Genomic DNA, 27,931 nt, shown 5'->3' with positions numbered 1-27,931 from the left:
GCAGAAGCTCTCCTACCCTGGCTATCAGCACGGTTACTTCGCAGTCACCTTCTGCCCGATGTGTCAGACCCCTCTGCTGGACGGCAGCTGCTCTTTTGGTGCGCTTTTGCTGCGTGCGTGCTTGCTCGGGGCGCACATCCTGCTCTCCTGCAGCCTGGGACTGATGCAGCAAGTCTGTTAGATTGCATTTAAATATCAGTGTGATGATAAAGATCATGGGAGGCGAGGGAGTAAGCAGGGGGATAGGAAAAGCATTACGATCACAGCAACAATAAGAGGGAAAGGAAAAGAGTTAAGCTAAAGACAGGGAAAAAAATCAAAGCTCTATGAGTGTAAATCGGAATCACTTGAGGCATGTGTCAAAATAGTGTCAGATCTTTTTCTGTTCATTAAGTCAGCATTTATACACCCACCAGCTCCTCTTTTTGCTAGCCCGGGATTTCTGCTGCAGCTGGAGATGCGCTTTGCAGCATCCCCGCTAGGAACAAGCGGCTCTGGAGGCAGACCTCCTCCTGCTCTCCAGGCGCTGGAAGGGAGCCCTCGCAGGCGGACCGCTGCCATCGCTGGTGCCACCAGCAGGGGTCGGATCGCATGTTCCCCGTGCTGCAGCACAGGACAGCAGCCGCTGCCGGAGCTCGGCAAAAAAAAACCAGCAGAAAGGGCCTGATTTTTAAAGATTTTCCTATTTTTGGGTCACGCATTATAGCGCTTAATATATGTCCCCAGGGGTTGATAAAATAAAATTACCCCCATAATTCTGAGTTAAAAACATTAAATTCATATAAATCCAGGTAATATGGGGTGCCCCATATGTAGCTAGCCTGAGCGGTCCCAGCAAGGGGACAACTGGGTGCTGCTCCGAGAGCTCACCCACCTCCAGTACTTGTTTTTAACTCAATCTCACCTTTATAGAGGAGTCACAGAGAAAGCGCCAGGCACATGAGCACTCTTCCATAGGGTGTTTAACCTGTTACAAGATTTAATGTAAAATCACTGCTCAATTACAAAATTTTATGGCAGGTTAGAAAAAAAAAAATCAACCCTTAAAGACAAACCCAAACTTTTTAGACGCAATAAGATTTAGCATCCTTTTTTAAAAAAAAATAACTTCTGTTACACTTCATGGAACTTTTCCATTAAAGGTCGAATGATTAGTAAAGAAGCAATCCCTTATTTACAGAAGAGGGATAACATTGTACAAGACAGAGTGCACATTAGATTGAGACCACGGTAATTTCCTAGGACTGTATTTAGATGAAAGTCTCCAGGTTCTTTTTAGTGCTTTTGGTCTCAAAGCCCTCCCCAGGGGACATGTACAATTTAGCTGTGTTAAGTCTCCTTTAGGTTCGGGAGCCAAGCAGATACAGCCACCCCTTTTCTCCAAGGGCCAGTGCTCAGGATTTGCCAACAAAGCCACTTTCCTCCCGAGCAGCATCAACCCAGCGTCACCTCTGCTCTCTGCCAGTGCCCACCTTACCGCTACACTCACCCAGCCACATCCATCGCCCCTGTCCTGCCTGTGCGAGGGAAAAAGCAAGCAGACACCTTAACTGCCTGACATTACCACTTCTACACCCAAATTTCCACACTTCCCAGCCTGAATAAGGCTGCTTTATGCCCCATTTTATTGCTGCAAGACATACTGCACACTCTCAGCAACAGGAACCGAGATTTTGGTGAAAGCAAGTTTGTTTATTTGAGGGTTTTTTCCCCTCCCCTTTAAAAAAAATTACATTCTCACTGTTAGTAACTATGAACATTCCTCGCCAGTCCTCAGTCAGCCAAAAAACACACGAGGTCCTTTTGAAAACCTCCGTTCTGTGCAATGAAGTTATTAACTGCTGGGAACGGCAGGAAAGCTCTTTTACAGCTGCTCATTGATCCACTGGACATCACCTCGCACTCTTTCACCCCTTTTGGATTCTGCAGACTTCTGGAGTAGTATGAGAAAAAAAATAAAAAGCTTGGCCAAAAAAGCAGTTATGCTGCTTCTCTAGACATGTTTTCTTTGGGTTCGGGCCTCGGCTTCTTAGCCAGGGATTTTTGTCCCTAGTGGAAAGTTAAAAAATACGAAAAAAAAAAAACAAAACACAAAAAACACCAGGTTTCGCTGCTTTTCAGGAATCTAGAGAACAAGCACAAGTTGTGAATTGACCCCAATGCCCCGGCGCCCTTCCACTTGAAGATCACAGTCATTTTGCAAAAACAAAGCCCTGAACTCCCCGCCAGCAGCCCTGCAGCGGGTCCGTGCCCCGTGCTGCCCCAGCGCCACCCCAGCACCCGTGCCCTGCAGGATGCAGCCCTGCGCCTACTCCACCCACATAGGCGTCCCCATCGGCCACTCTGTGGCTTTAATGAGTCCCGGAAAGCTTTTACGTAGGCACCCTGGATTGTGTCAGCTACTCCGGTTTCAAACAGGTGCACGTAAGACCTGCTTTAAGCGACTGGCTAACGTCCCAGGGTAGACGAGGCCAGAATTAATTTTCTCCCTTGAATTTACAATTCAACATTTTTATTCTAAAACTGTACGCTGATGCTTGGGGACCGGCAGGTGCATTTAATCAATACCCAAACCATAAACAATCAGCCCTGTTTCTTCTCAGTCCTGCTCTCTCTAGCATGAGCACGCCATTCCTCACACCAAATCCGCTGCTGAGGTTTCATTCCTCTTCCCCTCTGAAACAGGGCAGACAGCTGATGAAGAGCCAGCACTCACCTTGACCCAGACTCGGAGCTTCATCACACTTTCTCAGCAGGAACAGTCAGGCTTGAAATGAGAGGCAGTGCTTGGCAGGTGCTCCCAGGAGACTGGCCAAAAATAAATGGACTCCCCAGTTAATTTCCACGCTCGTACTACGAACACTTCTCCTTTAAGAGTGCAGTTCAGGCATTTGATTTACGCAAGGCAAGGAGGTTCTTTATTTGTTTGCAGTAGCAGTACCAAACCCAGCATACAATAGGGAATATTCATACCCATTTTAAGCACCTACTTAAGGTGCCCAGGCTCCCTATACAGACAAGGGATCTTTTAGGGTGGGATTCAGAGCGCTGTAATTAGCGACCTGCCTCTCACCTTTGAATATACCAGGAGTCTAGACATCTAATTTAGGCAGAGAAACTGGGTGCTTAAAATTAGCCGGTACAAATAGCCCCACCAGTGCACCCACACTGCAGCAGACCAGACAGGAGGCAGCGGGTGATCTCCAGGGGCACAGTCGCAGCCAGTCCTATCTGCAAGCTGGGAGAAGCAGAGGGATGCTGTTTGCAGGGAGCTCTGCTCGGCTGTGACTTCCACCACGCAGCTGCAGCACAGCCCGAGCCTCCCTCCCCAGCTCAGCTGGTGCGTTTGGGGGCAGCAGCCGAGGAAGGCAGTCTTTAGGAGCTCAAGCTCTAAAGAACGAGGCATTTAGATGATTTGACCGAAAGTGTTCCAGCTGTGCAAGGGAATTAAAAAGACCCCCAAACTGGCAAATTTTTATTAAAAAAAAAAGAAAAGTTGTTTTTGGAAATGATGTCATAAAACAACAGCATCTCAGGCGGGAGATGGACATGGGCGGAAATGTAATTCTGCTTCTGAAATTGCTCATTTTACATTGTGTGTAGCATTTTCGCTTTCCATTACAGATAACAGTGTAGCAAGGCTATGCATTGCTACATGACAGCTCATCCTGCTTTTAAAACAGCCGCACTTCAGCAGCAGGTAAATTGGTGCTTTTTATGTGTCCATCACTTATCAAAGGTAATTGATTGGGGCCTGCGAGGGGTTCACTGGGATCTAACAGATTACATGTTCTGAGCCTGCTAAATTATTTGAATAGATTTAGCAAGAAAAAAGATTTTGAATCTGATTTTTGTTTGACCCAACGTTAGGTTCCCCACTCAGCTTTTCTGCTTCCCTTCAAACGTATTTTTGCTCAGTGACAAACGCATGCTAAGGGAACAGATTCCCAAAGGCAGCAAGAGGAGCTAAGTGTAGTACCTGCTAAAACACAACGAAAAGCATTTTCCCAATTTAATGTTTTTGACGCATTTTCCCACTGAAAGTTTCCATCTGCTTGCTGTTTAGTCCACCAGCTTTAAGACAGATCAGAAGAAAATAAAAAGCCTATTGCCTGCTCGAGCTTGGAGGTAAGAAACACAAGAGGAGCGCACCGTGCTTCTGGACCAGGTAGCGGCAGGCATGGCGCAGGTCACGATGCGGAGCAAGTGGAAGCACTGAGGCCTCGCAGCGTGCCCAGGGCACCCAGTGCCAGCCTTCAGGCCCTGCCGCTGGCTTGCCCTCCCCTCGAGGCGCAGGCGGTGCCGCCACGCATGGCCCAAAGCCAATGTGACGGGCACGGGGGGGCGACTGTGGGCGTCAGGGCCCTCAGCCAGGTGAGCTCTTCCAGCGTGGACTCCGGAGTCACACTGCTCCGCTTCCCTCCAGCTTTGGTGCGCAGCGCTGCGGCTGCCTTCCTGCCAATTCATTGCGACGTTTGTACATTTCTTTGTAATTATGAATCGACTCACAAGCCTTGGTGCAAACCCCAGGCTCACGCAGACGGGCAGACAATATACTGTCGCGGGTTACATCAGCTGCTGCAGCGCTCTCACATGCCTTCGGGCTTGCTAAAGCTGATCTAACCCTAATATAAAAGCCTCGTTACCCGCCTCCTCCCCCCACAATTACCAGAGGGCTGGAAAGCTATTGAAATGCAAATAGCTGATGGAGAGGTTAGTGGGGAACCGCACTGGGACAGTGCAAACGTCGCCCTGCTAGTTTCCTTCAGTTCGACTCTTGCAGGACTGTAATCCTGGATTTCTCTCTGTATAAATACGAAGAGAGGCGATATTGCGAAGGATGGCCTTGTTTAGGAGCCAAAGAGCATCTTTGGCTTTTTAGCTTCCCCATAATCCGAGGTCGTTGCTACTAGTCCCATCGCTTGCTGCAGCGGCAGAGGATCACCAGGCTGGGAAGCGTTTGCCACCCTGACCCACGACGTGGGAGCCGCAGGTCCCTGCCGTGCCCAGAGCTGCCTCCGAGCGGGTGCCTGCAGCCTTCCCCGGGCAGGGTGCTGGAAAGCAGGGCACCGGGGGACAGCAGGCCTGCAGCGTCCTTCCCGCTGCTATCCCCCCACCTCCTGCTTTCACAGGGGAAGGACTGCAACCCTACCACGGCCTGTTTGCTTGCTCCCTGCCTCCCAAGCACTGCTTGCAGGGATGCAGGAGGCCCTAGCATCACTGCATCTCCCAGGTGGCTAAAACTGTGGTGAGCCAGGCATCACCGTACCTGGGGGTGTTTGAGGAGAGGTTGGACGTGGTGCTTAGGGACACGGTTTAGTGGGTGACACTGGTGGCAGGCGATGCTTGGACTGGATGATCTCGGAGGCCTTTTAATGATTCTAGGACTAACTACTCCCCCCTCCTCCCCGTTTAGGAGAGGAGCGCATCCAGCGCCCGCCGCCCACCAGCCCCAGGAGGCGGCCCGCGGGCCGGCAGCCCGACCTGCAGCACCACCCTTCCCGGCCGAAGTAGCCCCGGGAGGGTCGCGGCAAGGCCCCGAGGCCCCCCCACAGCCCAGGAGCGGGCCGGGCCGCGGCGCCGAGGCGGGCTTTGCGCAGCCCCGCCCCAGAGGCCGGGCGGCAGAGGCGCAGCCCCGCCGCGACATGGCCGCCCGCCGCCCGCTGCGCCTCCTCGCCCTGGCCGCGCTGCTGGCCGCAGGTAGGGGAAGGGGCGGCTGGCGGGGGGCCGGGGGGGGCCCGGCCGTCACCCCCCGTCACCTCCCCGTCGTCCGCGGCGCTGCAGGGAAAGGGCGGCCGGGGGTGGGGGCTCGGCGGCGGGCAGGGGGCTGGGGGCTCGGGCAGGGGCTGGGGAAGGGGCTGGGGCTGGGGAAGGGGCTGGGGTGGCGGCGCTGCGGCAGCCCGGGGCCAGCAGGGTCGGTCCCCCCCCCGTGCGACCCGGATTTGCCGATTGCGTCCTCGCTGCTTCTGCAGACGGGCAGGGGCCAGCCCAGGCATCGGTCCCAGCGGGGCAGCGAGCTTTGCAGATAGCAAGAAACGAGCCTTTTTTTTTTTTTTTTTTTTTTGGGTGGTCGTGAAATCATGAAATCGATGCTTACCCTACCTCTTCATTTCCTTTATTTTAAAGTACTCTTAAAAAGCTATCCGTTTCTTATTCCTTAATAGAAAAGAAAGTCCTTTTTAAGGTCACGCAGAGAAAATAGTCAACCATTATGTAAAAGGCCCTAGGAAAGTTCTCTAAAAATCCCTTTTTGGCGAGGAAGCACCCATCCAACGCAGCTATGTTGGAGGACGGCAGCACTGCGATGAAGATTAAGGTGGCAGCGAGCAGCTCGTGCTGCTGGAAGAGCCGAGGCTTGCCATGAGTCAGCCCGGAGGTGGTCTCCATCTGGGTCCCTACCTGCCGGGCACCTGCGGTGCGGTCCGAGGCTGCTCCTGCTCACTGTTCGGTGGCTGCGTTTCTAACTGCGGGTGTCAGTTTGGCAGACCGAGCTAAGAGGCTGGGTGCGAAATCCCGATTTCAGATGAAAATGACAAATTACTGATTACTCAGCAGCAAAGCTGTTTGCATTCTGCGCTGCTTGCAGCACGGCCAAAGAAAAACGCTGCTCTGTTTCGTTCTTAAGTGCTGGGCTGCAGGGTCCAGCCCTTAAACATCCTTGGCTGTTCTTGCATCAAAACGAATTTCATTCTAAAGGTCTGCAAATCATCTCTGCTGGTGCCAGGCTTTGCAGGTAGCTGAACAACGCTCAGTTTGGCCCTGTCTGAGCTGCGCTGAATTGCCCCTCCATGGGAATGACTGCACAAGGGTAAGGAAGGGGCTTGGCATTTGCAGCCTTTTCTGCATGGAGCGGGCATCAGGTCCTGGCAGGCGGCTTCAGCCTTGCCGCGTGGCTCTTGCAGAGGTGCCGGGAGCCCTTTGCCAGCTGAGCACTGAAGTGGCCACAGAAGAGCACAAGGTAGTGATAAGAAGTGGGTTTCCAAGGCAGAGCTGTCCCTTGGGGCTTTCAGCCCCAGCTCTGCCATGCAGTGGTAATAGAAATCAAGTTTCTTTGGTGCTCTCAGTGTCAGAGAGCAAACTATGCAGCGAAACCAGTATTGAACATGATTTGTGCAGCTGAGGTCCATATCAGCCACCAGCACAACAATAATATGGATCTCAACTGCAGTTGTTCAGGAAAGCTGGAGCAAACTGACTACTTCTGAACTGAAAAAAATATGGTAGGTTTTGCTTTGTGAAGCCTTTTCTCTCCAGAGCATTACCATGGAGCCTGTGCTCTTCTAGCACCTTGCATGATTTTTTAAATCCTCAGATCTGTGGCTTTTCCAGGAAGAAGTAGTTATGTTTGAGTCATGCAGGGTTAGCCCGATGCTTGTCCAAAATGATAAAGAAAACAGTCAAGCAAGGAACTTTCCACGCTGTTCTGGCTTTTTTTAGTCTCTCTTCATCATAAGCCAGGACAGAAACGCACTGATGTTCTCATGGAAATGGCAAACGTGACACCTGAGGTCATTGCTCCTGCAGGGAGTGCAAGGTTACCTCTCGCGGGCCTCTCAGAAGGGGCCTGTCCAGGTTTTATGCTTTATATTGTGCATGAAAAACTTGAAAAGCAATTACAAAGTGATTACAACTGAGCAATAGAGTTTGGCGCGTCCTCCGGAGCTGCAGCATCAGCAGTGATAGGCAACTCCTGGTGCTGCCATCCCGCGTCCTAGCAGGCAGCCTCTGACGGATACCTCTCCGCTCAAGTGTGACAGCAGTGTCCCACCAGCAGTTACAATAATTACTTAAATGAGAAAGCGATATTCGACAGCGTAATTAGTGCTAACTGTTGCGCAGATGGCGCGGTCACTGCGGGCAGCTCCCCTGCACGCCCTGTGCGCGCTGCGGTGGCCGGTGGCGAGCGCAGCAGGAGCCAGCTCCTCGCCAGGTGTTTGCCCAGCTGTCCGGGCTTGCCTCTGCCACAGCGGCGGCGGTGGCAGCTCTGCGAGCACCCGGTGACCTGCCAGCACTGCAGGGACCGCTCGCCACACTCCTGGCAGTAGGGAGGAATGGCACGGCAGAGGAGCGAGGGCACGGTTTGGTGCTGCCGTCGGTGCTGAGCTAGGTAGCAGCCTCGTGCAAGGCATCTACGTTTACTAAAAACCTTAGTTATTATCCACTATTATGTTATAAAATTTATAATTACTAGGTATCGGTGGCAAGTCAAAGTAATACGTTTAAGGAATAATTTTACTTTGATAGTGTTTCTGACAAAGTGGGAGAAGCTAAATTGGTTTTCTTACAAATTATCTCTGATCTTTGAACAAATACGAATTAATTAAACGTGTTGTGCCCAGATATTTTTGTATGGAGCTTTAGAAATAATTAATTTCCATATTTCTGCCTGTATTTCAGAACCTCTTCCTCTAGCTTGGTGATACCTGTGCTTGGAAATGGCTATTTTACTCTTGATTTTTTTTTCCCCTGTACAAAAATGTAATTTTTTCCTTACATCTGTTGCAACCGTTTCAGCCCTTACAGCACATAAAACAGAGCAGTCTATTGATCTCCAGTGTTGACTAGAATAAACTTTTAGGACCCCTCAGTTTAAAAACAAATTTGTTTCTCCTTACAAAACTGTCTCCTGGAGGTTTGAGGCACTGACTTTATAGTTAACTAAAGGAAAAGGGGGTTTTTATTAGACACCGCTTCTGCCGCCACTCTAATAGCAAAACATATGTTTAATAAACTGCATCACACCGATGGCAAAGAGAAAACCTTTGCAATAAATCCTTTGTAATCCAACTGGTGTAATTCACAACTGGGGGAAGAACTTGAATAGAGCGGGATTGGGGAAGATGAATGCCGCATATCAAAAGGCAAAACATGAAAAGACTTCTTTTGAAAAGGAGACTTCAAAGCTGGGGATCCAGATGCTGGGTTTGCTAGCTGTGATCTGGGAGGCGAGCACGAGAAGGCATTTGCCGAGCGAAGAGCGCTTCTCAGAAGGCAGCGGAGAGCCACGGCCCAAGGAGCGGTCGTGGGGCCAGGCGGGCACAGCACGGGGCTGGAAGGCAGGAATTGCTCAGCGCTTCGCTTGCTCTTTGGAACGCTCCCGTTGCTTATGCACAGGGGGATCTGAATAGAAAGGGCTTGCCAAAGGCAGGGAGGCTGCCCGACATCCCGCTTCAGGAGGACACGCACGTGGCTGTGAGCTCGGTGGGAGCTGCGGCGCGGACCCAGGGTGGTCGGAGGCAGGAGGGAGAGGAAGAGCTTTACGCAGCAGCAGGGCACGAGACCTGCAATGAGATCCCAACAGCACAGCCCTAGCTCTGCCCCTGCAGGAGGGGAACGGGGCCGGCGAGCAGCAGGGGTCATCCTGTGGCAGCAGCAGGAAGCCTTCCCGTGCCTCTGCCCTGCAGTCCTGAGTGAGCGAGCCAGAGGGAAAGGCCCGTGGGTGAAAAAGGGGAAAAGGAGAGGTTTTAAGCAACTGGCAGCATGCACAGCCTCTGTGCTTGGATAAGAAATGGCCGTGCTGCAAGTGGTGGTGGTAGTGGAAGCCACCCAGCTTGTAGCCAGAAGCCATGCCTGCCTAGTTTTGCTCTTCTTCGACTACTTGGTTTCTTCTGCGAGCGTTTTTGTGTTACCTTGGTATTCTGGAGCTGCCATACTCTTACTTCCATTCATGTTTCTGCTTTTCATTCATACGATGACCTAACACACAGCAGCAGCGATCAGCATCTGTCCTTAACGGTGGGGTACCGCAGTATGGCCGCGAGTTGTGCACTTAACATCGAGGTCCAGGAGGCCACCTCTGCATGGTGCTGGGCCGGGGGGGGAAGGAAGCAGGACTTACCTGAGAAACAGCGATCACATTTCCCTTTTGGGTCACCACAGATTGGGTGAGAAGGGCTGAGACTCGGTGGTGGACTTCTCTTTGAGCTCCGGGAGCTCCCGGTTTTATACATCTAAATTATTTCATGCCAGGTGAGTAGCAAAGCGCTCTGGTTCCCTGGCGAACTCCCCCAGCAGTGGAAGACTAAGCCTGCAGCACATCCCAAGTGATGAACCAGCGTTTTTACCGTGTAATTCCCTATTTACCTACTTTTAACGACATCTTCTCTTGATCTTTATCTGATGAGAGCGATGTCTCTCCGCTGGGAATCAGGTGATAAGCACTTAATCTCCTGCCTCGGTTTTCTTTGGGCTCCTGCATCCCTGGCTTTGTCATTAGCTGTTCTGCGCGGGGTTAGGAACAAAATGCTTTCGTGCCGTAATTTGTCGGCTGGTTTATAAACAGGCATCTTTGGCCCTAGGCGAATTCAGAGTCATTACTTAACGTGTAAGCAGAAATCAAATGACAGATCTGAACGCAGCCCGTAATGGCTCTGTGTAACAGCGCTGCTTGGACAGCATGCAGAAAAGCAGGAAAACGCCTGCAGTAATGGAAAGTCAGGGAAAGGAACCGTCCACGTTTTCTGACCTTCACCGAAGATGGCAAGCTGCGTGAGCTGGGTCCGTGGGTCCCACATGCTGCGGGGTGGCAGCGGATGGGCAATTCCTGCTGCCTGGTGGCCAGGAGGGCCGGGACAGCGTGCATGCCCCTGGCTGGGCTCCTGCTCCTTGGGGGGAGATGCTTGTGCTCAGGAACATGCAGGCGTCCTCACCTGATGCGGTCCCCTGGGAATAACCGGAACATTTTTTGGAACGGGTGGAATGTGGCGCGCACCAGGACCTCTTCTTGGGCACGAACCACAAGGATCGATCATCTGAGCAAAGCTGTGTGGGACCCTTGTCACCTGCCCGCGATGCGGAGATGCCGGGGAGCCGTGGGAACATTGCAAGCTTCGTGCTGTGGAGCAGGTGTTGGGGCTGCCCTGGGCGCTCGCTGTCCCCTTGCCAGGATTCGGAGCGGGGACGTTCGGGGTCTGCAGCCCCCTCCCAGCTTTAGAAGGTCCAGGCACTGAAACCACAGCTGGCAGGGAAGGAAAAGGGGCCTGAAGAGCATCCTGCTGGGAGAGCTCGTCTTCTTGCAGATGGGTTCAGAGCTGGGGCTCTTGTGGCTCTGCAAGCAGCCAGAGGTCCATCTGCCTGCCTGGGTAGGGAGAGGATGCCCAGGGACCTTGGGTGGCAGCAGCTCCTGCTGGGTGCGTGGGGCACAGCCGGGCAGCTCCTGCTGGCCTTGCTGTTAGCAGGGCTCAGACATCAGTCCCTCCGCACAGAGCAAGTCTTCATTATGCAAATTCTCGTCTTAAAGCTTTATTCATGTGCTTCCTGGCAGGCTTTCCTTTAATCTCAAGAGCAAGATTGCTTGGAATTACCATATACCCTTGTTAATTGCATAAAAAAAAAATTACAGCAGAGGTTGTTTTTGCCATAATCAAGAGCGATTTTGATTAGTACTTCTGGAAATCAAAATGTTTTGCTGGGAGTGGAGAACGGGGACAGCAGCATCACCTCGTGCCCGCCAGGGGGGCAGCCCTAGGGGCAGGAGCTGCTTTCTCTCGCCAAGACACTGGAGAGCGCCTTCGGATTCTCCCTTCCAGCCCCGTACCTGCTCTGGACTTTGCTGTGCTCACCCAGACTGCCAGTCTCGCCCCGTCACAGGCTCCGAATTCCCCCGGAAGCCGAGCACGCCCGTATTGCACGGCGAGGTACGTGGGCAGGCACTAAAAATGGAAACGGGCGCGCTGCTAGGAGTGCCGGCGGCCTGACAGCGTACTGGTGTGAGTTACGGTACTGTAATTCCAGCTTTGTCAAACAGCGAGGTGTAATTAGAAAATACATATATATAATTGTACAAAGGGAAAAGCTGACGAGTACAATCGCGCGTTTGAGCTGCCTGCTACAGGAAATAACGAGGAGGGAATGCATTAAGGCACAAACCCCTTCTGCCTTCAGAGAGCAGCTGACTTGGATTCAAAACACCCCTGGCAAGGCAAGGGGGAGCTGCAGCACCTCACCTCTGTCCTTCCTTCCCCGGCTTGGGCATTTGGGAATCCGCGTTACACACTGCGAGGTGCCCGGGTTTGTTTCTTTAGGTTGCTGCATTGAAGAAAGATAGGGAAAACACGGCTCGTTCACCTGTCCTCTCCCCATAAACAGACAGCCCTGAGGATGCTCCAGCGCCATCCGACAGTAACTGCAGGGTGAGGGCAGCATGGAGCCTGTACGCAGGGCAAGGGCTGCGTTGCACCCAGCGCTCCTTTATCTCCCAAAGAGATTTAAAGGGGTATTTAAAAGCAGCACTGGGACCTGAGAGACCCCGTGACACTGCATCACCTCCCATCCCAGTGATGTTTGGTCCAGAGATGGAGTTGTGCCAAAAACCCCATACAAAAGAACCCTAAACCACCACCTAGCCATAAACCCCAAAGATCCCATACCGCTCCCTGACACCGAGCAATTGGGAGATGTTTTCCTGAGTCCTATAAACATACACCAGTGTTTTTATAACCCTGTGCGAGGCTGCAGGCAGCGCGGGCAGGTCCTAAAGGGGTGTGTGCGCTCGGCGTGCATCACAGACCTGCGTTGGCAGCAGCAAGCCCCGGCCTCTCCTGGGGAGTGCTCCCAGCCCATAATGCACAGACAGCATGTGCTGGGTAGAGATTCTGAGCACAGGAGGGGATTTGGGGCTTTTTGTGACTGCTGCCCCTCCACGCTCCTGGAGCAGAGGGATTTGCTGGGACAGAGCAGGGCAAAGCACCCGAAAAGCTGCTGGTATGAGGTGAACGAGCACGGCGTGGACTTGAAGCATCTGGCTGCGAAGCGTGCTTGGTTGGTGCGTAGCAGCGACAAAACACGGAGCAGAGCTCAGCCCTTACCTGCCGGCGAGCACACAGCCTGCCTTCGCCAGGAGCGGTGCTTACCGACGCCGTAAAGGTGCAGGACGTCTCTGTAACGCTCCCTGCCTGAACTAAAGGCGCTGGCGGCTTCAATCAGCTGGCCATCTATCATTAACCTGGGGGATTCCCCAACCCAGACAGACTGTTCCTGGCATTACTACCAGTAGTAACACTGGTCGCTGGGGCTCCGTTCAGAGACGGCAGACGGAACAAGACGTGGTGCACGAGTGGCCAAAAGCAGAGCTGAAGGCGCTGCAGCGCTCGGTGACCGCTCCCTGTACAAGTTTTCCTCTGAAATGCTGATACCTGCTTTCCGATGGACTGGTGCGTTTTCGGTGTTATTGTCCTTGTCAGTAAAGCTTTAAATTTATTCATGAAGCACGCTGGAGCTCAGGTGGCACCAGCTAAATCCATTTAGCAGTAGGAATAAGAGGAAAGCCATTTTAATGTTCTCTCGCAGTGCGGCAGTGCTTAGCAAACCCAAAGGATATTAATTACTCAGCATGCTCTGAGATGTAAAAGCATGAATTTATCAAGACAAATACAGTCAGAACTAGGGTAAGTCAACAGTAATTAACGTGATGCAGGAAAAGACGGAGAGTGGCAGGATTAGCCAGGCCAGCGCATGGGCCCACGGTGCAGCGTGGTTATCCCCGGGACGTGGCGTGGTGCTGAGCTGGTGCGGGCACCTCGAGCGCCGCGTGGCCGAGTTCCTCACCCTGCTCCTGGTGCACATCACCACGGCAGGAGGATGCAGGTGCTGCCTGAAATATTCTGCTGGGGTTGCAGTCAGCAGCAGCATTTCCATCCGCGATGTCAGAAGGCACTTCCCAAGAAGAGGTGCGTGCGCTCTGCTGGCTTTTCACCCAATTTGTCAGTGGCGTTCCGATGTTCTCCGGGTGTTTAGCAAACCTGTAATCGGGAGCCCAGCCACGGGTGAGTGGCAGCCGGCGAGATGAATTGGTAGGCTCTGCTTGACAAATTCAAGCGTAGCGTGTGTTTTTATACCGCATCCATTAAGGCAAACAAATGGAAAAGCCAGAGATGACTGCTCTGCAATTTAACAGTCACGGGATGCAGGGAAGGCTGATGTCTTCCTCACCACTGATGATGGGTCAGGTTTAGAAAAAAAGCAGAAAGCCCTCTATAAACTAAAGCAATTTGAGCACGCGCATCTATCCAGGCCGTATTTAAAGGTGACTGACGCTGTGTGGAGCAAGTCAAACCTGTGCTGATTCTTTGTCTGCAGGTTATGGGGACGACCCAGGGGGCTTCAGCCTAGAAGATGCCCTCGGCCCGGTACAGCGTAAGTCTAATTTATTTTTACATTCATTAAAATGTCATTTTGTTGATGATATTTCTGCACTAGGCCTTCTGGCACCCCACTCCCTTTCCAGAAGTACCAACAAACATCAAAGTGAGGGCTGTAAGAGGGTCTGAAACCTCTGCATCGCAGCAGCCTGAGAGCAAGGGAAGTCAGCAGCCAGACCCCATCAGATCGTAACCACACGCTGGAGTTGAAGCTCAGCGGTATTCAGATGGAAATTAATAGGAACGGAGCAACCGCAACTCTTGCTCATAGTTTATTCATATACTTGCTAATGCTGATGTTAATGGATAGTGGTCTACAGGTACAATAAAAATGAAAAAAAAAAAAAAAACCAAAGAAATCCAACCTGTAAAGCTGACAGCAGCTTGTTTTGGCACGGGAGTGGCCAGGAGAGCTGGGCACTGAGCATCGGGGTGTCTCCAGAACTCCTCCAGCTGATGGGGAGCCTCCAACACGTAAGGCAGCGCTGGAAGCGATCCCTCACTCCAGTATCCAGGGGCAGGGACAGCCCAGCGCCAGGAGCTGGCTGCTGTTTTCCACGCTGCTCCGTGCAGTACCCATCCTTGCTCTGTTTGCTGCTGTCTCCTGGAGGCGTCCCTTGGAGGAGTTTATTCCGGTTCTCTGCTGGGTGTCAGTTGCATCCAAGCCCCAAAAAAGCTCTGGGCCAGATCGTGCACAGGGCTCCTGCTGTATGTGTGGGGTCACAGCCTGGGGGTGTCGCAGGCGTGGGCTCCACAGTGACAAACGCAGGAAGGGTTGGCTGTAAAGCTGAGGGCATGCCAGCAAGTCCTGGCCACTCGTCAGGCCGGCGGTGACATTTCCAGTGCTGCCCACGACTAACATCTCTCTCCCGTTTTGCCACAGCCACTCCTAAGGGAGCCAAGAAGCCGTCCGGTGGGACAGGAGGGAGAGGTGAGACGTTGCACACATGTCATTTAAGCAAAACCCTGGGGCTGCACCGCACCAGCCACCCTGTTGGCTGCGTGCTGTGTTGGCAGAGACTCCAGTGCAGAAACCTTCGCTTGCCCATACGGGTGCCGCAGATGTAACTGCCCGTGGTTTTCAATAAACCACCTCCCCTTGGTTTGCCAAAAGCTGTGCTGCAGTGTCTGCTTGCATTGCGTGAGCTTTTCCACCTGCACCAAGGCATCTTCTCCATCCTCTCCATCGACTGTATATCTGTGTGAGCCCCAGCTGCTCGCTTCCTCTGCCTCTCCTCCCCACCAGCGTCTGTGCACCTAAGTAAATGCGATATTGATATTTCTGGCCATTCTGAAGGCAGGCAGCATGAGAGCATTTATGGCCAAGGCTGAGTTCTGCACGCTTTGCAGTATCTCGATGGAGGAGACAGACCACAGCTCGGCTGTGCGAGGGCTTTCAGTTCTGCCCATGCGGCACCTGCTGGCTTTCCTCCCAGGAGGAGCCCGGAGGATGGCCCTGCTCCTGCTTTTCCTCCAGGACATCCCCGGCTCCCACTGAACGGCGCCAGTCTGGTGATGTTTTCCCACCCAGGGAAAAACATCTCTCCCACGGTGCCGGTCAGGTGCCCTGGCTGGCCAGATCCCCAGCACCTGCCCCGTTCCAGGACACTGCTTAGGGTCACTCGGACACGAGAGTTTTGCTCCTGGTGACTCCCCTGGCGCAGATCTGGCCGGACATAGCCCTGAGGCACCAAGCGGTGACAAATACCAGGGGCTGCCTGAGCAGAGCCACCAGCGCCGCTGCTTGCCGGTCTCTTCTCTCCCACAACAGAGTTTGATCTGGCCGACTACTTCGACGACCCTCTGGAGACCACCACCAGACCAGCCAAGCCGACTCCCAAGCCCTTCCCTCGGCCAGGGAAGCCAGGTACCCCACGGATCTGCTCGCGCCCTTCTGAAATTGAAGCCCTGCTGATGCGTGCCCTGGGGCAGGGGGACCCGGAGCCGGTGGTGGCAAGGAGGGGGCTGCCACTTGGTGCTCGCCAGATTGATGTTTGGGAGGGTAATGGGGTTTTTGTCTTTCCTCCACACGCTTTCAGACAACAGCTTTGGGGACGTCATCCGCACCACCACAACCAAGCGGCCAAAAACGACGCGACCCCCTCCCAGGCATAACCCAGGTGAGCACGAGCTCCCCAGCCTTGCTGCCTCCAGCCTTTGTTTTGTGTGTTCACGGGAGAGGTAGGAAAAAGCCCCAGAGTAACCAAACCACGCAAAAGCACCCCACGGATGGGGCACCTCAGCATCACCGCATACCTCCTCCGCCAAGGGGGCTTGCATTTCCCCACCAGGGTTGATGCTTGGGTCTCAGTGCGCCCAGCTCACGGGCTCCTTTGCTGCCTGTTTGGGCAGAGCTTTGGGCAAAAAGGCACTCCCGGGCTCAACATCAGTTTTGGATGAGAAGAAACTTATTTACGAGCTAGCAAGTGGGTTGAGAAACTCAGGTTGGCTCCATTCCACGTTTTTAGCTGCCATTTAGCGAAGGCAATAGAAAGCTGCTCTGTTCGAGTCAAGCTCCTGAGGATACCAACTGTGCATTTTATGGAGAGGAAAAAAAAAAAGACACAACACACTAAGCCAGTGGGTCAGAGGCAGTTCACGATGGCGTGGGTGCTGCGGGACACCCGTGCCCCTTCCAGCGTCCCCATCATGCCACCTTTGCTCTGACCACTTATGTCTGGTGCAATTTGTGTGATTCCTGGGCTCCATCTGCAACGTGATGCGATTTCTGCATTTGTCACAACAGCAGCGCCGGGGCAGGTTCAGAGCATCCCCCAAACAGCACATAGCCACGCCAAGAAGCAGCAACGTCAGGGACTTCGCTGCTTCCAGTGATGCTGGTCCCTGGCAAAGCTGAGCCTTTCCTTGACTAATTATTGTCATTAAGGAGGTTCCCACACTGCTGTGGTGTTTTGTAGGGAAGGAATTGGACTTGGCCGATGCTTTGGATGATAGCAATGATATGAAGGGCGGTGGGCAGCCAAACTTGAGACCTGGTGAAGGTACGTGTGGATTTCCCCTCTCCCTGCAACCCTGCTCATGACCATGCTGTGCCATCAGCCACGCGTCCCCGGGTTGGATGCAATGGGTTGCTGCAAAAAGTAGGGGGAGAGCAGAAAGAAAGGCAATGCCTTGTCTGGGCCACGGTGGTTCTGCTGCATTCACCTCATCCCCATACCCGACAGCTATTTAACCAAGTGCTGTTGGGGTTCGCAGTCATTGCCAAGACATAAATCCAGAGCAGCCTCAGCCCTGGCACAGCACACGCCACGGGCCAGGAGACTTTTTTTTTTCCAGTCTCTAAAATACTCCAGTGAATGAGTTGTTTGTCTGAGAGGATTGTTCCCTTGAGCACCGGAGCTAGAAAACAGACTTTGCACGGCAAGTTTATGGATGTCGAGATGGCCGTATACCCTGCTCACACGTGTAATTAATAGTCAGGTATTTTATTAGGCTGTATTAACTAGGTGACTTGTCTGCACTTTGATATTCTGGCCTTGTTGGAGCATTAGACTCCTGCAGGAGGGTTTGAGGTGTTGAATGGCTGGAACATGGCACTCATTGTGAGCCAGCTGCTGAGCCAACGGCCGCACACTTCCCCAGCATTGCTGCACCTTGCGTTGCTTTTGACCTCTCTGGGTTCTGTTTTTTTTTTTTTTTTTTTTTTTTTTTTAAAATGTCTTTACACTCATTACTAAACCCATAAACTATTTTTTGCGGTAAGCTAGTGAGCAAGGAAGTCTCTTTCCAGACTGGAAAGTCAAAGGTTCAATAGCTTTTCTAATTCTGCTGCTAACTCCCGTTCCACGTTTCTCTTTTCTTTCAAGCAAGACTTAAAGTCAATTATTACCTCTTTTATGAGCTTAAAATAAAATAATTTGGGGTTGAACGTTTTGCTAACGCTGTGTAATTGCGAGGGAAGTGGAACGGCTCATTAACCTCTTTCTGTCCTTGCTTGGGGACGGAACAGCCGGGAGCCACTGGTGGCAACACACCCGTCAGCCCCCTGCTCAGCCCAGGCTGCACAGAAAACCCAGCCGAGTTCCTCAAACAGCCAGAGAGGTTGTAGGGAATACTGAGATGAACACCGCAGCCTTTGCCTTCCCGAGGGATCAGCACTTCCCTGCAGGTCGCTGGAAGCCTGTCCTGCCCAGGCACACCATGCTCGCAGGGGACCAGAGTCCCCCCAGAGCCCCGTTTCCAGCTCTCCTGTGCTTCCCAGGAGCACCCACAGACACCAGGACAGACACAGACACCAGGACAGCTGGCAGCCGGCTTTCCTGACCTTTCTCACCCTGATCAAGCCACACACTGTTTTTCCTTTCCATTATGTTGGCTGCTTTCTAGGCTACTCCTTCACTCACCCCCCCAAGGGAAGGCAGCTGCCAGACCCCCAGCCGCAGGGGACGATTTCCCTTCGGGCTCCGACCAGTTTTTGTTGTTATTTTTAAAGCATTTTCAGATGACGACCTGGCTGATATCGTGGACGGAGGCTACAGCCCTGACAAGAAGAAAGGTAAGCACGGGCCTATAGGCAGGTTTGTGCCCCAGCCTGGGGCACAGGGATGGTGGCTGAGCCGTGGGACCTCCTGGAGGGCCTCTGCCCCTGCTACTGTGGTGGGGAGGCGACCCCTGGGACCCCCCGATGGGCCTGAGAGGATCGGTGGGCTCGGCCATCCCCGCTACACCAGCAGCCTGCACGCTGAGGTGGCCCTGGGGCCTGGCACGTCAGCCCACACCACGGCCGCCTTCAGGAGACACCAAACCCACCTCCCACCACTTGGCAGCAGGACCATGGCTGGTGGGGACAGAAGAAGAGGCCTTCAGCCTCCTACCTCCAGTCAGCCATGCCTGTTTCTGACCCCCTGAGGCTTTGTGGGACCCATGTCCCCCGACCCCAACATGGTGCCGGCCTTCACGCGGCCCTCAAGGCACGACCATCCATGGCTGGACACCAGGAGGGAGCAGCAGCACTGGCTACACCTACGCGAGGATCCACAGCATTCAGTATTAAAAGCAGCCGAGTTAAAGACGATGAACAACACAAGCCCAATCAACATTTAATGAATCACCGTGCCAAGGACGAACCACACTGGAGACGTTAATACAGCGCTGACCTGCTTCCAGTACGCGGGATTTAAGCACCTCGCTCACAACTACAGCTGCCAGCAGGAACCATCTCTGCTCCCGATCCCATTTCTCTAGGGAAGGTGACTTTAAAACAGACTTCAAGCTACGTAAATATGCCCTGGAGTGACGAGCTCAGCCAGTTATCTCCTTCTGATGGCATGGGGATGTTGTGTACCTCTGCCTGGTATCTTGTTTACCCTCACATTGCTGAGGGAGCAGCACAGGAATGAGGAGGGCCCCGTGTGCCAGCCCAGGGGTGTGGGGTGAGCATGGCCACAGGTGGGACACAGCTGGACTGGGCTCGCTGACAGGCTTCCCTCTCTTGCAGGTGCCGGAGGCAACACCAACAATGAAGGTAGGGACCATGGGGTCTTGGGGGGAGCGGGTCCATGGGTGTCCCCCCGCCACCCAGCGCCTTTCTGTGCCCCGCAGGCAGCAACACGGTGGAGACAGGGACCATCGCCGGCATCGCCAGCGCCCTGGCCATGGCGCTCGTGGGGGCTGTCTCCAGCTACATCTCCTACCAGCAGAAGAAGTTCTGCTTCAGCATCCAGCGTAAGCAGCCCCCGGGTGGGAGTGGGGTCAGTTCAGGGGGGCAGAAGTGCCCAAAGCAGGATTCAGGCACACCAGCAGAACGTGCACCCCTCTGCCCCCACTAACTCCCCACACTGCCCCCAGGAAGGGGCAGCAGGGGAGAGCCCTGCCTCTGCCCCAGCACAGCACAGGTTTACCAGGACCCCCATACAGACACCCACTGCCAGCACAACCCTGTGCACACACTTAATTCTGACCCCAAAATAAATATGGGTAAATATGAGAAAAGAGAAAAGCTCTTTGCAAGAGGTGAATACTCACCAGGTAACAGCAGGGGAAGCAGGGGAACAGTGAAACAGTGGCTGCAGCCACAGCTGTGGGTGATATATCCCAACCCACCCCCCCAGGTGCTTTGCAATCACTGCAATTAAACACAAATTAAGCTGCCAAGCTCCCCGAGGTGCTGTAGGTACTGGCTGGGACATGTCACCTGCAGGCAGGTGGCTGGGGACAAGGGACCCATGCGTCCTGAGGGACCGTACCCCTCTCAGAAGGTTTAAGGGCAGGTGAGGGGCAGCGTGGTGCTGGCCTTAACAGCAGGCAGCCCCCAGGCCCTTACGGGGCAGTTGCAAGCAGCTGGAAAAGGCTCTCTTTATATAAATCCAGTGAATTCTCCTGAGAGCCTCCTGTGCTCTGGGGAGGGTGTTTGGGGGCTGGACGCTTTGGCTGGAATCGTGCTATTTTCCCAGTTGTGTCTGCAACAAACAGGAGCATTTTGGTAAATGAGATCAGCAGGGAAAGTCAAATGAATGTGATGGAATGAAACACGCTTGTATATTCCCCCCACTTAAATGATATTTTGGCAAGAATAAATAACTAAAAAAAAGAGAGCAAAGGCTTTGATGAGGGGGAAGCTGAAACACACAAAGCCCCAGAAAGGCGGCAGGAAATTAAAGTTAATTATAAAGGAGGATTAATTTAAGCCATCAGACATGGCATGCTGGGCTAATGTCAGGCCTTAGATGCATTGCAGTGCATGACAGAAATCTGAGAGCCGTCAGCCGCTGCAGAAGTGGCTTTTTATTGGAAAACATAAATTGCATTTGGTGTTATCCCAGCAAAACACACGGCCTGGGGGAGGCGGAGGTGGTGCGTGATGACCGCTTGCTGGAAGCAGGGAGGGCAGGCTCGGCCCTGGCGAGGAGCAGCCCTGCTCTGGTTTTCCCCTGCCAGGAGATGGGTACAGGTCTGTCCGGAGCCGGGCAGGGGCACAGCAGGGCCCTGCCGGGCTTTGTGCTGAGTCCAGATGCGTAGAAGTTGAGATGCCTGCAAACGGAGCTCTGCAGTGCCTGCAACGTGGGGTGTGGGAGGCACAGTTACAAACTGGGCGGTAGCACCGCCTGCGACACCAGTTCTGCTTTGTCCCTTACTCCTCAAAGCTGCAGAGGGACAAGGTAAAGGTGGGCTTTCATCTTTCTCTGACTTCTGCTGCCCTGCTTGAAAGCGGCGCTGTGGCAGCCTTGGGGACCCCGTGCCCGCGTGCTCCCTCGGCAGACCCCGCGGTTCAGCGGCGCTGGTGCTGCTGCGGGGCGCGTGCTGGGACGTTGCTTCATCAGCACAGCCTTGCTTTAAGCTGCTTCTTACAGCTATGCATAATTTAGCTTTTAATGAGAAATACAGCACGTACCTACGCTTAGAAGCAGCCCCTGCTGCATAGCAGTCCCTCCTGGAAGAGGTACCAGTTCCGTGCACCTCTGCAAGCTGAGCCGTGCTAGCACAGCAATTAGCCTTGCTGCCTCCTCGCATGGTAAAGGTGAAGCAAGAGACTCAGAAAAAAGGGATGGGACTGGAAGCTCTGCCTTCTGAGAGAGCCTCTGTGGTTACTTGAAAGTCCGACAGCGCTTTCTCAGCTGCGTGTCATGGTTTAGTGATGTTTCTGTATTGCTGTTAATGCAGAGGAGTTTGCAAAAAAGCATCTTAGCTTTTACAGAAGATAGGCCCATTACTAGAGATTTTAAAGCATCAAAGCAAATCATTTCTGCTTTCTACCCTCCCATCTCACTCTCTTTATTGTTACTTCTCAGAGGGACTTAACGCAGAATATGTGAAAGGGGAAAACATGGAAGCTGTTGTAAGCGAGGAACCCCAAGGTGAGAACTTTGCATTCCTTAACCTTCCTGCATCTGGCCACAAAAGCAGCTGTAGTGAAGGACTTTCTTGAAGGCGCTCACGCTGCACTGAGCTAGCGTCTCTTTGAAGACACTACTTAGGTTATGCTGCAGCTTTTTGTAAAACATCCACTACAATGTCTTTCCCTCTTTATCGTACACAAAGGAAAGCCGTGATAAGAGACCAAGGATCTCATTCTGCAAACGGTGGCAGTTAATATTTAGCTTTCATGTTTTCAGCCATCAAAAGTGTCTTACACAAGAAAAGCATGATCCTTCTTTCACTGACAGATAATCAAGGCTGCTGTAAAAGCTTTTCCAAAGTCAGATACAACCAACCAGTATCTGGCACCCATTGCTTGCACTTTGTTACTATTGTGTGCTATTGTATTAATGATTTTTTTTTTCCTCTCCAGTTAAATATTCAGTACTGGAAACACAATCAGCAGAACCACCAAAACAAGACAGTGCAAAGATCTAAAGCATGGCCTGGGGCTAGAAAAGAATCAGTCAGCAGCAAACACGGAGATCTTACATGCTTGTAATTTAGCTTTTTATTTAATTTGAATCCAAAGCTATTTAATGTGTACTTAGGCTTGGACTGGCTTCTTATTGCTCTAGGCTTTAGGGTTAGGATGGTAGTACGTGTTGTTGTTGTTTTTTTTTTGTAACAAGCTATGTTTACATTGAAGTAATACTGTAGGTTTGGTCTCAAGTTGTATGCAAACCAACAGAAGGTGCTTCAGCAGTGGTCGATTATCACAAAGGTCTTTTTCAAGGAGAATTGCTTACAGGTGTGAGGACAGTGAAGTGCCTGTAAATAGCAACCCAAAGCAAACCGTTCAAAACCCTTAGTCAGTCACCTCCAGCCAACTTCTGCCATCAGTGATGGGCTGTCACTTCTGGCAGCAGTGATGAAAACCGCACGTTTCCTGAGGGTAGATTGTGGTCCTTAGTGTACCTGTACCTAAAACCAAGTGCCTATGGGTATGTCCTCAGGCAGGGCCTCAGGCTGAGGCAGGTGAGTCCCTGCTCCCAAGCCAGGAGTTGGGGATGCTCCACCTCCACGCAGCACTGGGCTTCTGACCAAATCAGAGGACCTGATTTCATGCCAAGTCATAAGCACAGGTACCAGCAGTGTATGCAGCGTTCACTTGTAGCAAACACCATTTGAATGCTTGGCTATGGTAGAGATGGGAAGAGAGTTACCAAGTGGCAGGGTTTGTCTGTGACATGAGATTCCTGTATTGTCACTGAGACGAAAAAAACTGCGTTCAGATGTTTTCAAGGACAGATTGAGATCTCATCCATAGAGCACACCACAGATTTAACCCAAAAGAAAATAAACAATGTGTGCATCTAAGATCTCTAACTCACTGCCACAAGAGTTGTAGATAGAGTTCTTCACCTTCTTCTCTGATCATTATACAACTATTGAGAGCGTTTCCTGGCACATTAGGTAGAAAAAGGATACAAAGCTTCATCCTTTGGGTCACTACCTAACCTTTAAAAAAGGCAGGATGTCCTGAGAGGACGGGTTCTCTGCTGCTGTCCCACGGGGGTCCTGCAGCTCTCTGTGAGCCTTGCTCAGCACGGCACTGCGCCATCGCCTGGAGCGCGCCCCCATCCCACCCACCCCTGTGCCACAGTGGTACTGCTACCCAGACCCGACCTTCGCTATCTCGCAAGAACTAGTTTTCATACTTCCTCCCCAACCCTTTCTTATCGATGCTGAAATGTGGATACAGCTACCTTCTGATGCATTTTTCCCAAAGCAATGAATACTTGAAAAAGCATGCTCTGAAGTGAAGGAAAATTCACTTTACCTAGTATAAAAAGTACTCGCTATTTATATATAAACCTAAAATGTGTGCATTTTGTAATGTTTTGCAAATCCCAGATTGTGTGAATGTGAACTAAAAAAAGCATTTCCAGTTTGATGTACAAACTCAGAGCTTTCAGATAGACATGACTTACACGAGGCCTTGCCAATAGGTGAATGAGCCCAGGAGCATTTCTCTGGAACAGCTCAATTCGAAAGGAAATTGCCCAGTAACATTGTAAGTATTTTGCAGCAGCTGCACAATTCTTTATGCTCTTCTTAACACTTGCATTTTTAAAGCCTTACACTAGCTCAACAGAACAACTACAGCATTTTATAAGGGAGACAAGTTGTAAGGATATATGGTGCCTCACATAGATTTAGAACACTTTATCTACTATACAACTGTTGACTAACTACTGCTACTTTATTTTATGAATGTGTTTGGGTTAGAAAAAATATTATCGTTTGTTCTGAGGCTGTAAGCAGAAGAAATAGATACGGAATATACTCGATATGTTTGCTTAGTCCCAGAGTAAGACTTTCATGGGGGAGCATGGTCTGCAGAATTCCAACCATCCCATGCAGGAGGTCTGATTCTAGCGAAGCCACACAGCTGAGCTTGGGCATCTCCATTTCCAAACACCATCATCTATTTTTTTCTTTCTTAGTCAAACATATTTGAAAGCTGTAGCATGAAAAATATTTTTTTACGAAATTATTGTGGATAAAACGTTGCAACGTAGCATTGATGAACACTAGGAGTCATTTTCCTAGGTTAGATCAAGCGAACGTAATTCCATTTCTTTTTGCTGATGATAATGCTTGCTGTAGATGCAGATCATCAGTTTTAGCGCATTCCTCTTACAGCGCACTCCCTGTTTGTCTAGTGGACAGTGCAGTGGGGTGTTCAGGATTGCTTACAGGCTGTAACACCCTCCTTTGAGAAACTGTTATACTAGGAGATTAAAAAAAACATGCATGTAATTCACAAATACTGCAGGTTGGTTTTGTTTTGTTTTTTAAAAAAACTTTCACTGAGAAAAAGATCTGCTTTTGGAATTGAGAAGCAAACAGCACTGAAGTTGCTCCTTTTCATGAGGGCTTTTTATGACTGGTGAAAACTTTTGTTGATATGATTTCTAGGTATAGTATATGGAAAAAAACATAAATGCACAGTGAAAGGGAGCACTTTTTCAGAAGTTTACAGTAACAGAATTCAAAAACTCTTCCTCCAGCATTTCAAATGGGAAAACATTGACAAATACTGCAGTAAAGAAATTAAACCCAGTCTTCTCTTCAAAACAAGTGCACAAAAATCAAAGCCTTGATATGCTAAATGTCAGCTAAGGCTCAAAATGCTGCTTTGTTGCAGTCTGTTTCCTTCTCCATCTGAACTGTCAGATCAGTGTCTGAGAAACAGGGAGTTCGTACTTCACGCCATTGTTATCTCAGGCATTATAGCAACTGAGAAGGTTCATTCGTGTTTTCCTAGTAGTGATGCAAGTTCTGAAACAACTGACACCTCTATAGCTATCTTCATTTAATTAGTATCCATTCTCTTTAAACGTGGATATCGAATTTTTTAAAATTTTGCACTTATATTCTGTATACATGGTATGAACTTTCTCATCCTTTATTTAAAAAAAAGGTGTAAAAATACTAGAAAAGTAGGATTTTTTTTTTTTCTGGAGTCCAAAATTATGTATATACATCTGTCCTGAGAATTTAAGTAAAACTGTGCTGTGGGCTTTTTTTTTTTTCTCATCACACCCCACATTTTGAACTAAAGCTACTTTTAATGAAATGATTGAGAAGAGGTTTCACTATTATATAGGCAACAGAGAACCGAAGGAACTTAACCAGCTCTTATTCCCTTGTTTATTCTATTAATTACTTGCATTTTCCTTCAGCACAATTGTAGAAGGTTCTGCATTTATGGTACTGTGACATTAGTTTATTCAGTTTAGAATACTCTGACATGAATTTCAGGTTTTTTTTTTTTGCATTTTAATAAGCTCGGTCATTTTCATACAGCCCCTTTAAGGAACCCTTACAAGTGCTATATTTGTCATTGTTAACTATTCATTTGTTGTGATAAAAATGGAATTAGTCCACAGTACCGTTTCTAATTCTGAAAAAGCAAAATGACTATAGACAGGCTAAGGCCTTCAGATTTGCTTCAGCAACAAATGAGGTCCAGGAACAAATGAGGTTCAGGAACAACAGCGTTGTGAAATTAGAGAATAATTTCTTTTGAGTGAAATCCTTATCTAAAAGCAAAGCCTATTGTTTACTGATGCAGAAGTGATCTATACCAAATGAAGGTTGAATGTTCTGCTGTGAAAAGATAAGACTCATTTCACTAATGTGCATGTAAGGGTCATGGGGGGAAATATCAGAATTTGACAACCTTTGGAAAACAACAAATAAACTGTCTAATAAGACATGATAGACTTGTTTTTTTTTTCATGTTGCAAGTAAACTGCAAAAGGTGGACTATATCCTTTTTATACATAACCTCTTCTGTAACTAAAAACTTTAATAAAGAAAAAAAACCATAACCACTCAAAACCTCCAAAACCAGTTTTCTTTGTGAGAAAACACCTATCATTACAAAAGCTTTAATATTGAAATATTTAAACACACACACACACACTCACTGTCCCTCTCCCTCCTCAGGCTACCCAGCAACTAAACTCAGGTAATGAATGCCCTATAATCCGTGGCTGCACTCACTAAAGCTTAGTTTTCAGTCCATTTCACTGCCAGAGGTTTCCTGCCATTTTCTGTATATTTTCATATGCAGGAGATGAATCTCCCATGCAATGCAAAGTTAAGTTTTTGGCCTCCATATAATGATGCGGTGCTTTATCTCAGAGTTAAACAATGTGTTTTATACTTCAAACTACCTACTTCTGACTCTTATTTCTTGTAAAAATAAAATTATTCCTTCCTGACTGCACATGATCTGGCAGCGAAGAGATCTCTGCTAGGATATCCACTTAGCTCAGATGTGATTGCTCAGCAAATGGATGTTGCTTTGTGCATTTTAACATAAGAAGAAAGTTTGTCTCAAAGGGGAAATACTCTGATATTTCCCATTTTACTTTGTTCTCTGCTGTGGGGCTCAATCCACGTGAATGGGAGTTGCTGATCCCTTATTTCCAGCTCTTCAAAAACCAGCCATTCTCAGTGTTACCAAATACTGCCTATGACTTAGTACAGCTTTTCTTGAAAACTAAGAGAAAAATCAAACACTTCTTGTTTAAAGCATCAACTCCTTGAGAGGAAGGCTGCCAGCGCAGGGAACAAAAACAGGCAGATAAGACTGTTTACCAACTTTAAAAGCCTTCTTCCATTTTCCTGAAAAATAACCAACAAGAAAAAAAAGACTTTATCTACAAAGGAGGAAAAAGGGTAATTAAGCTCTGAAACTGGACTAAGATGGCAAAGTGTCTGATGCTGATGATTCACTCAACTTACTTCACAAGCAAAAAATGTTTCAATTCCTTACTACAGCTTCGGCCCATTCTGGGATATTGGATTCAGTTTGTTCTCCCTTCACGTGTCATCTACACTAAGAAAACCCTACAGGTCAAATTTAACTGCTTTCCGTCTTTTTGCACATTCCCTTTATACTCAGTGGAGTCACATCCAAAAAACACAAAGCAAAAGATCCAGCGACTGAATTAGAAGTTAACAGTTCTGTTCATGGCACATCAAACGGGGAACAAGGTTCTGCTCTTTCTTCAAACAGTTCAAAACTGACTGCCTTACTAAAAAATAAAAAAGGGATGGCACACGTAGTTGTTAATAGGAAAAAAAATGAATATTAGGACGCAGACTAAACACACAGACTGTACTAATCACTTCTTCAGAATAAAACTATGCTTTAACTAGCATATATAGCCTATTTTTGAAAATTACCATGGTAAGTATATACAAAAGCATCCATTGTGCTTACCCAGATTTATAGCAGGATCCCTCCCCCATTGCTATCCCTTACGATCAGAGAAGATTCACTGAGCTATGTTGAAACTTGTGGAGAAACAGGCAGTCACAGTTGGAATAACTGGTAGTCTTGGTGAAACTGAATTCTCAGATTTTAGCTCTAGGAATCTAAGCTTTTGAAATCT

The 27,931-nt window shown here is 50.1% G+C and overlaps 2 protein-coding genes and 1 long non-coding RNA gene across 3 annotated transcripts in view; 1 reads left to right on the top strand and 2 right to left on the bottom strand.

Moving 5' to 3' along the window:
- Nucleotides 1-5,015, bottom strand: part of LOC308177179 (uncharacterized protein) — a 32,778-nt gene extending 27,763 nt beyond the window's left edge. The window contains exons 1-4 of the mRNA XM_080554038.1: nucleotides 3,074-5,015; nucleotides 2,717-2,808; nucleotides 1,490-1,517; nucleotides 17-174 (exon numbers count right to left, since the gene is read on the bottom strand). Of these exons, the coding sequence (XP_080410164.1) occupies nucleotides 17-174; nucleotides 1,490-1,517; nucleotides 2,717-2,740 (210 nt within the window). The 5' untranslated portion in view covers nucleotides 2,741-2,808; nucleotides 3,074-5,015. The remainder of the gene's footprint in view (nucleotides 1-16; nucleotides 175-1,489; nucleotides 1,518-2,716; nucleotides 2,809-3,073) is intronic.
- A 192-nt stretch (nucleotides 5,016-5,207) lies between these two features.
- On the top strand, nucleotides 5,208-26,366 carry CD99L2 (CD99 molecule like 2). Its single transcript, XM_080554031.1, has 11 exons — nucleotides 5,208-5,700; nucleotides 14,077-14,133; nucleotides 15,022-15,069; nucleotides 15,910-16,005; nucleotides 16,178-16,258; nucleotides 17,057-17,140; nucleotides 18,592-18,654; nucleotides 19,597-19,623; nucleotides 19,701-19,823; nucleotides 21,887-21,952; nucleotides 22,387-26,366. Exons 1-11 carry the CDS (start codon nucleotides 5,343-5,345, stop codon nucleotides 22,449-22,451), a joined length of 1,068 nt encoding a protein of 355 aa, XP_080410157.1. The 5' UTR covers nucleotides 5,208-5,342; the 3' UTR covers nucleotides 22,452-26,366.
- On the bottom strand, nucleotides 8,096-14,070 carry LOC308177195. Its single transcript, XR_013938936.1, has 2 exons — nucleotides 11,946-14,070; nucleotides 8,096-11,651 (listed from the first exon to the last, which is right to left on the bottom strand). It is a non-coding gene; the product is annotated as an uncharacterized lncRNA (long non-coding RNA).
- Nucleotides 26,367-27,931: the final 1,565 nt, after the last annotated feature.

This window comes from Anser brachyrhynchus (genome assembly GCF_964034855.1).
Source record: "Anser brachyrhynchus genome assembly, chromosome: 13".
In the NCBI taxonomy this organism is placed as follows: Eukaryota; Metazoa; Chordata; class Aves; order Anseriformes; family Anatidae; genus Anser; species Anser brachyrhynchus.
This window is presented reverse-complemented; position numbering and strand designations above follow the sequence as displayed.

Excerpts from the sequence above, each read along its gene's own strand:
- CD99L2 (XM_080554031.1), top strand. The coding sequence starts at position 5,343 with ATGCTTGGACTGGATGATCTCGGAGGCCTTTTAATGATTCTAGGACTA. Across the intron at positions 17,141-18,591 it reads AAACTTGAGACCTGGTGAAG|CATTTTCAGATGACGACCTG; the intron begins GTACGTGTGGAT and ends TTATTTTTAAAG. Across the intron at positions 19,824-21,886 it reads GTTCTGCTTCAGCATCCAGC|AGGGACTTAACGCAGAATAT; the intron begins GTAAGCAGCCCC and ends GTTACTTCTCAG.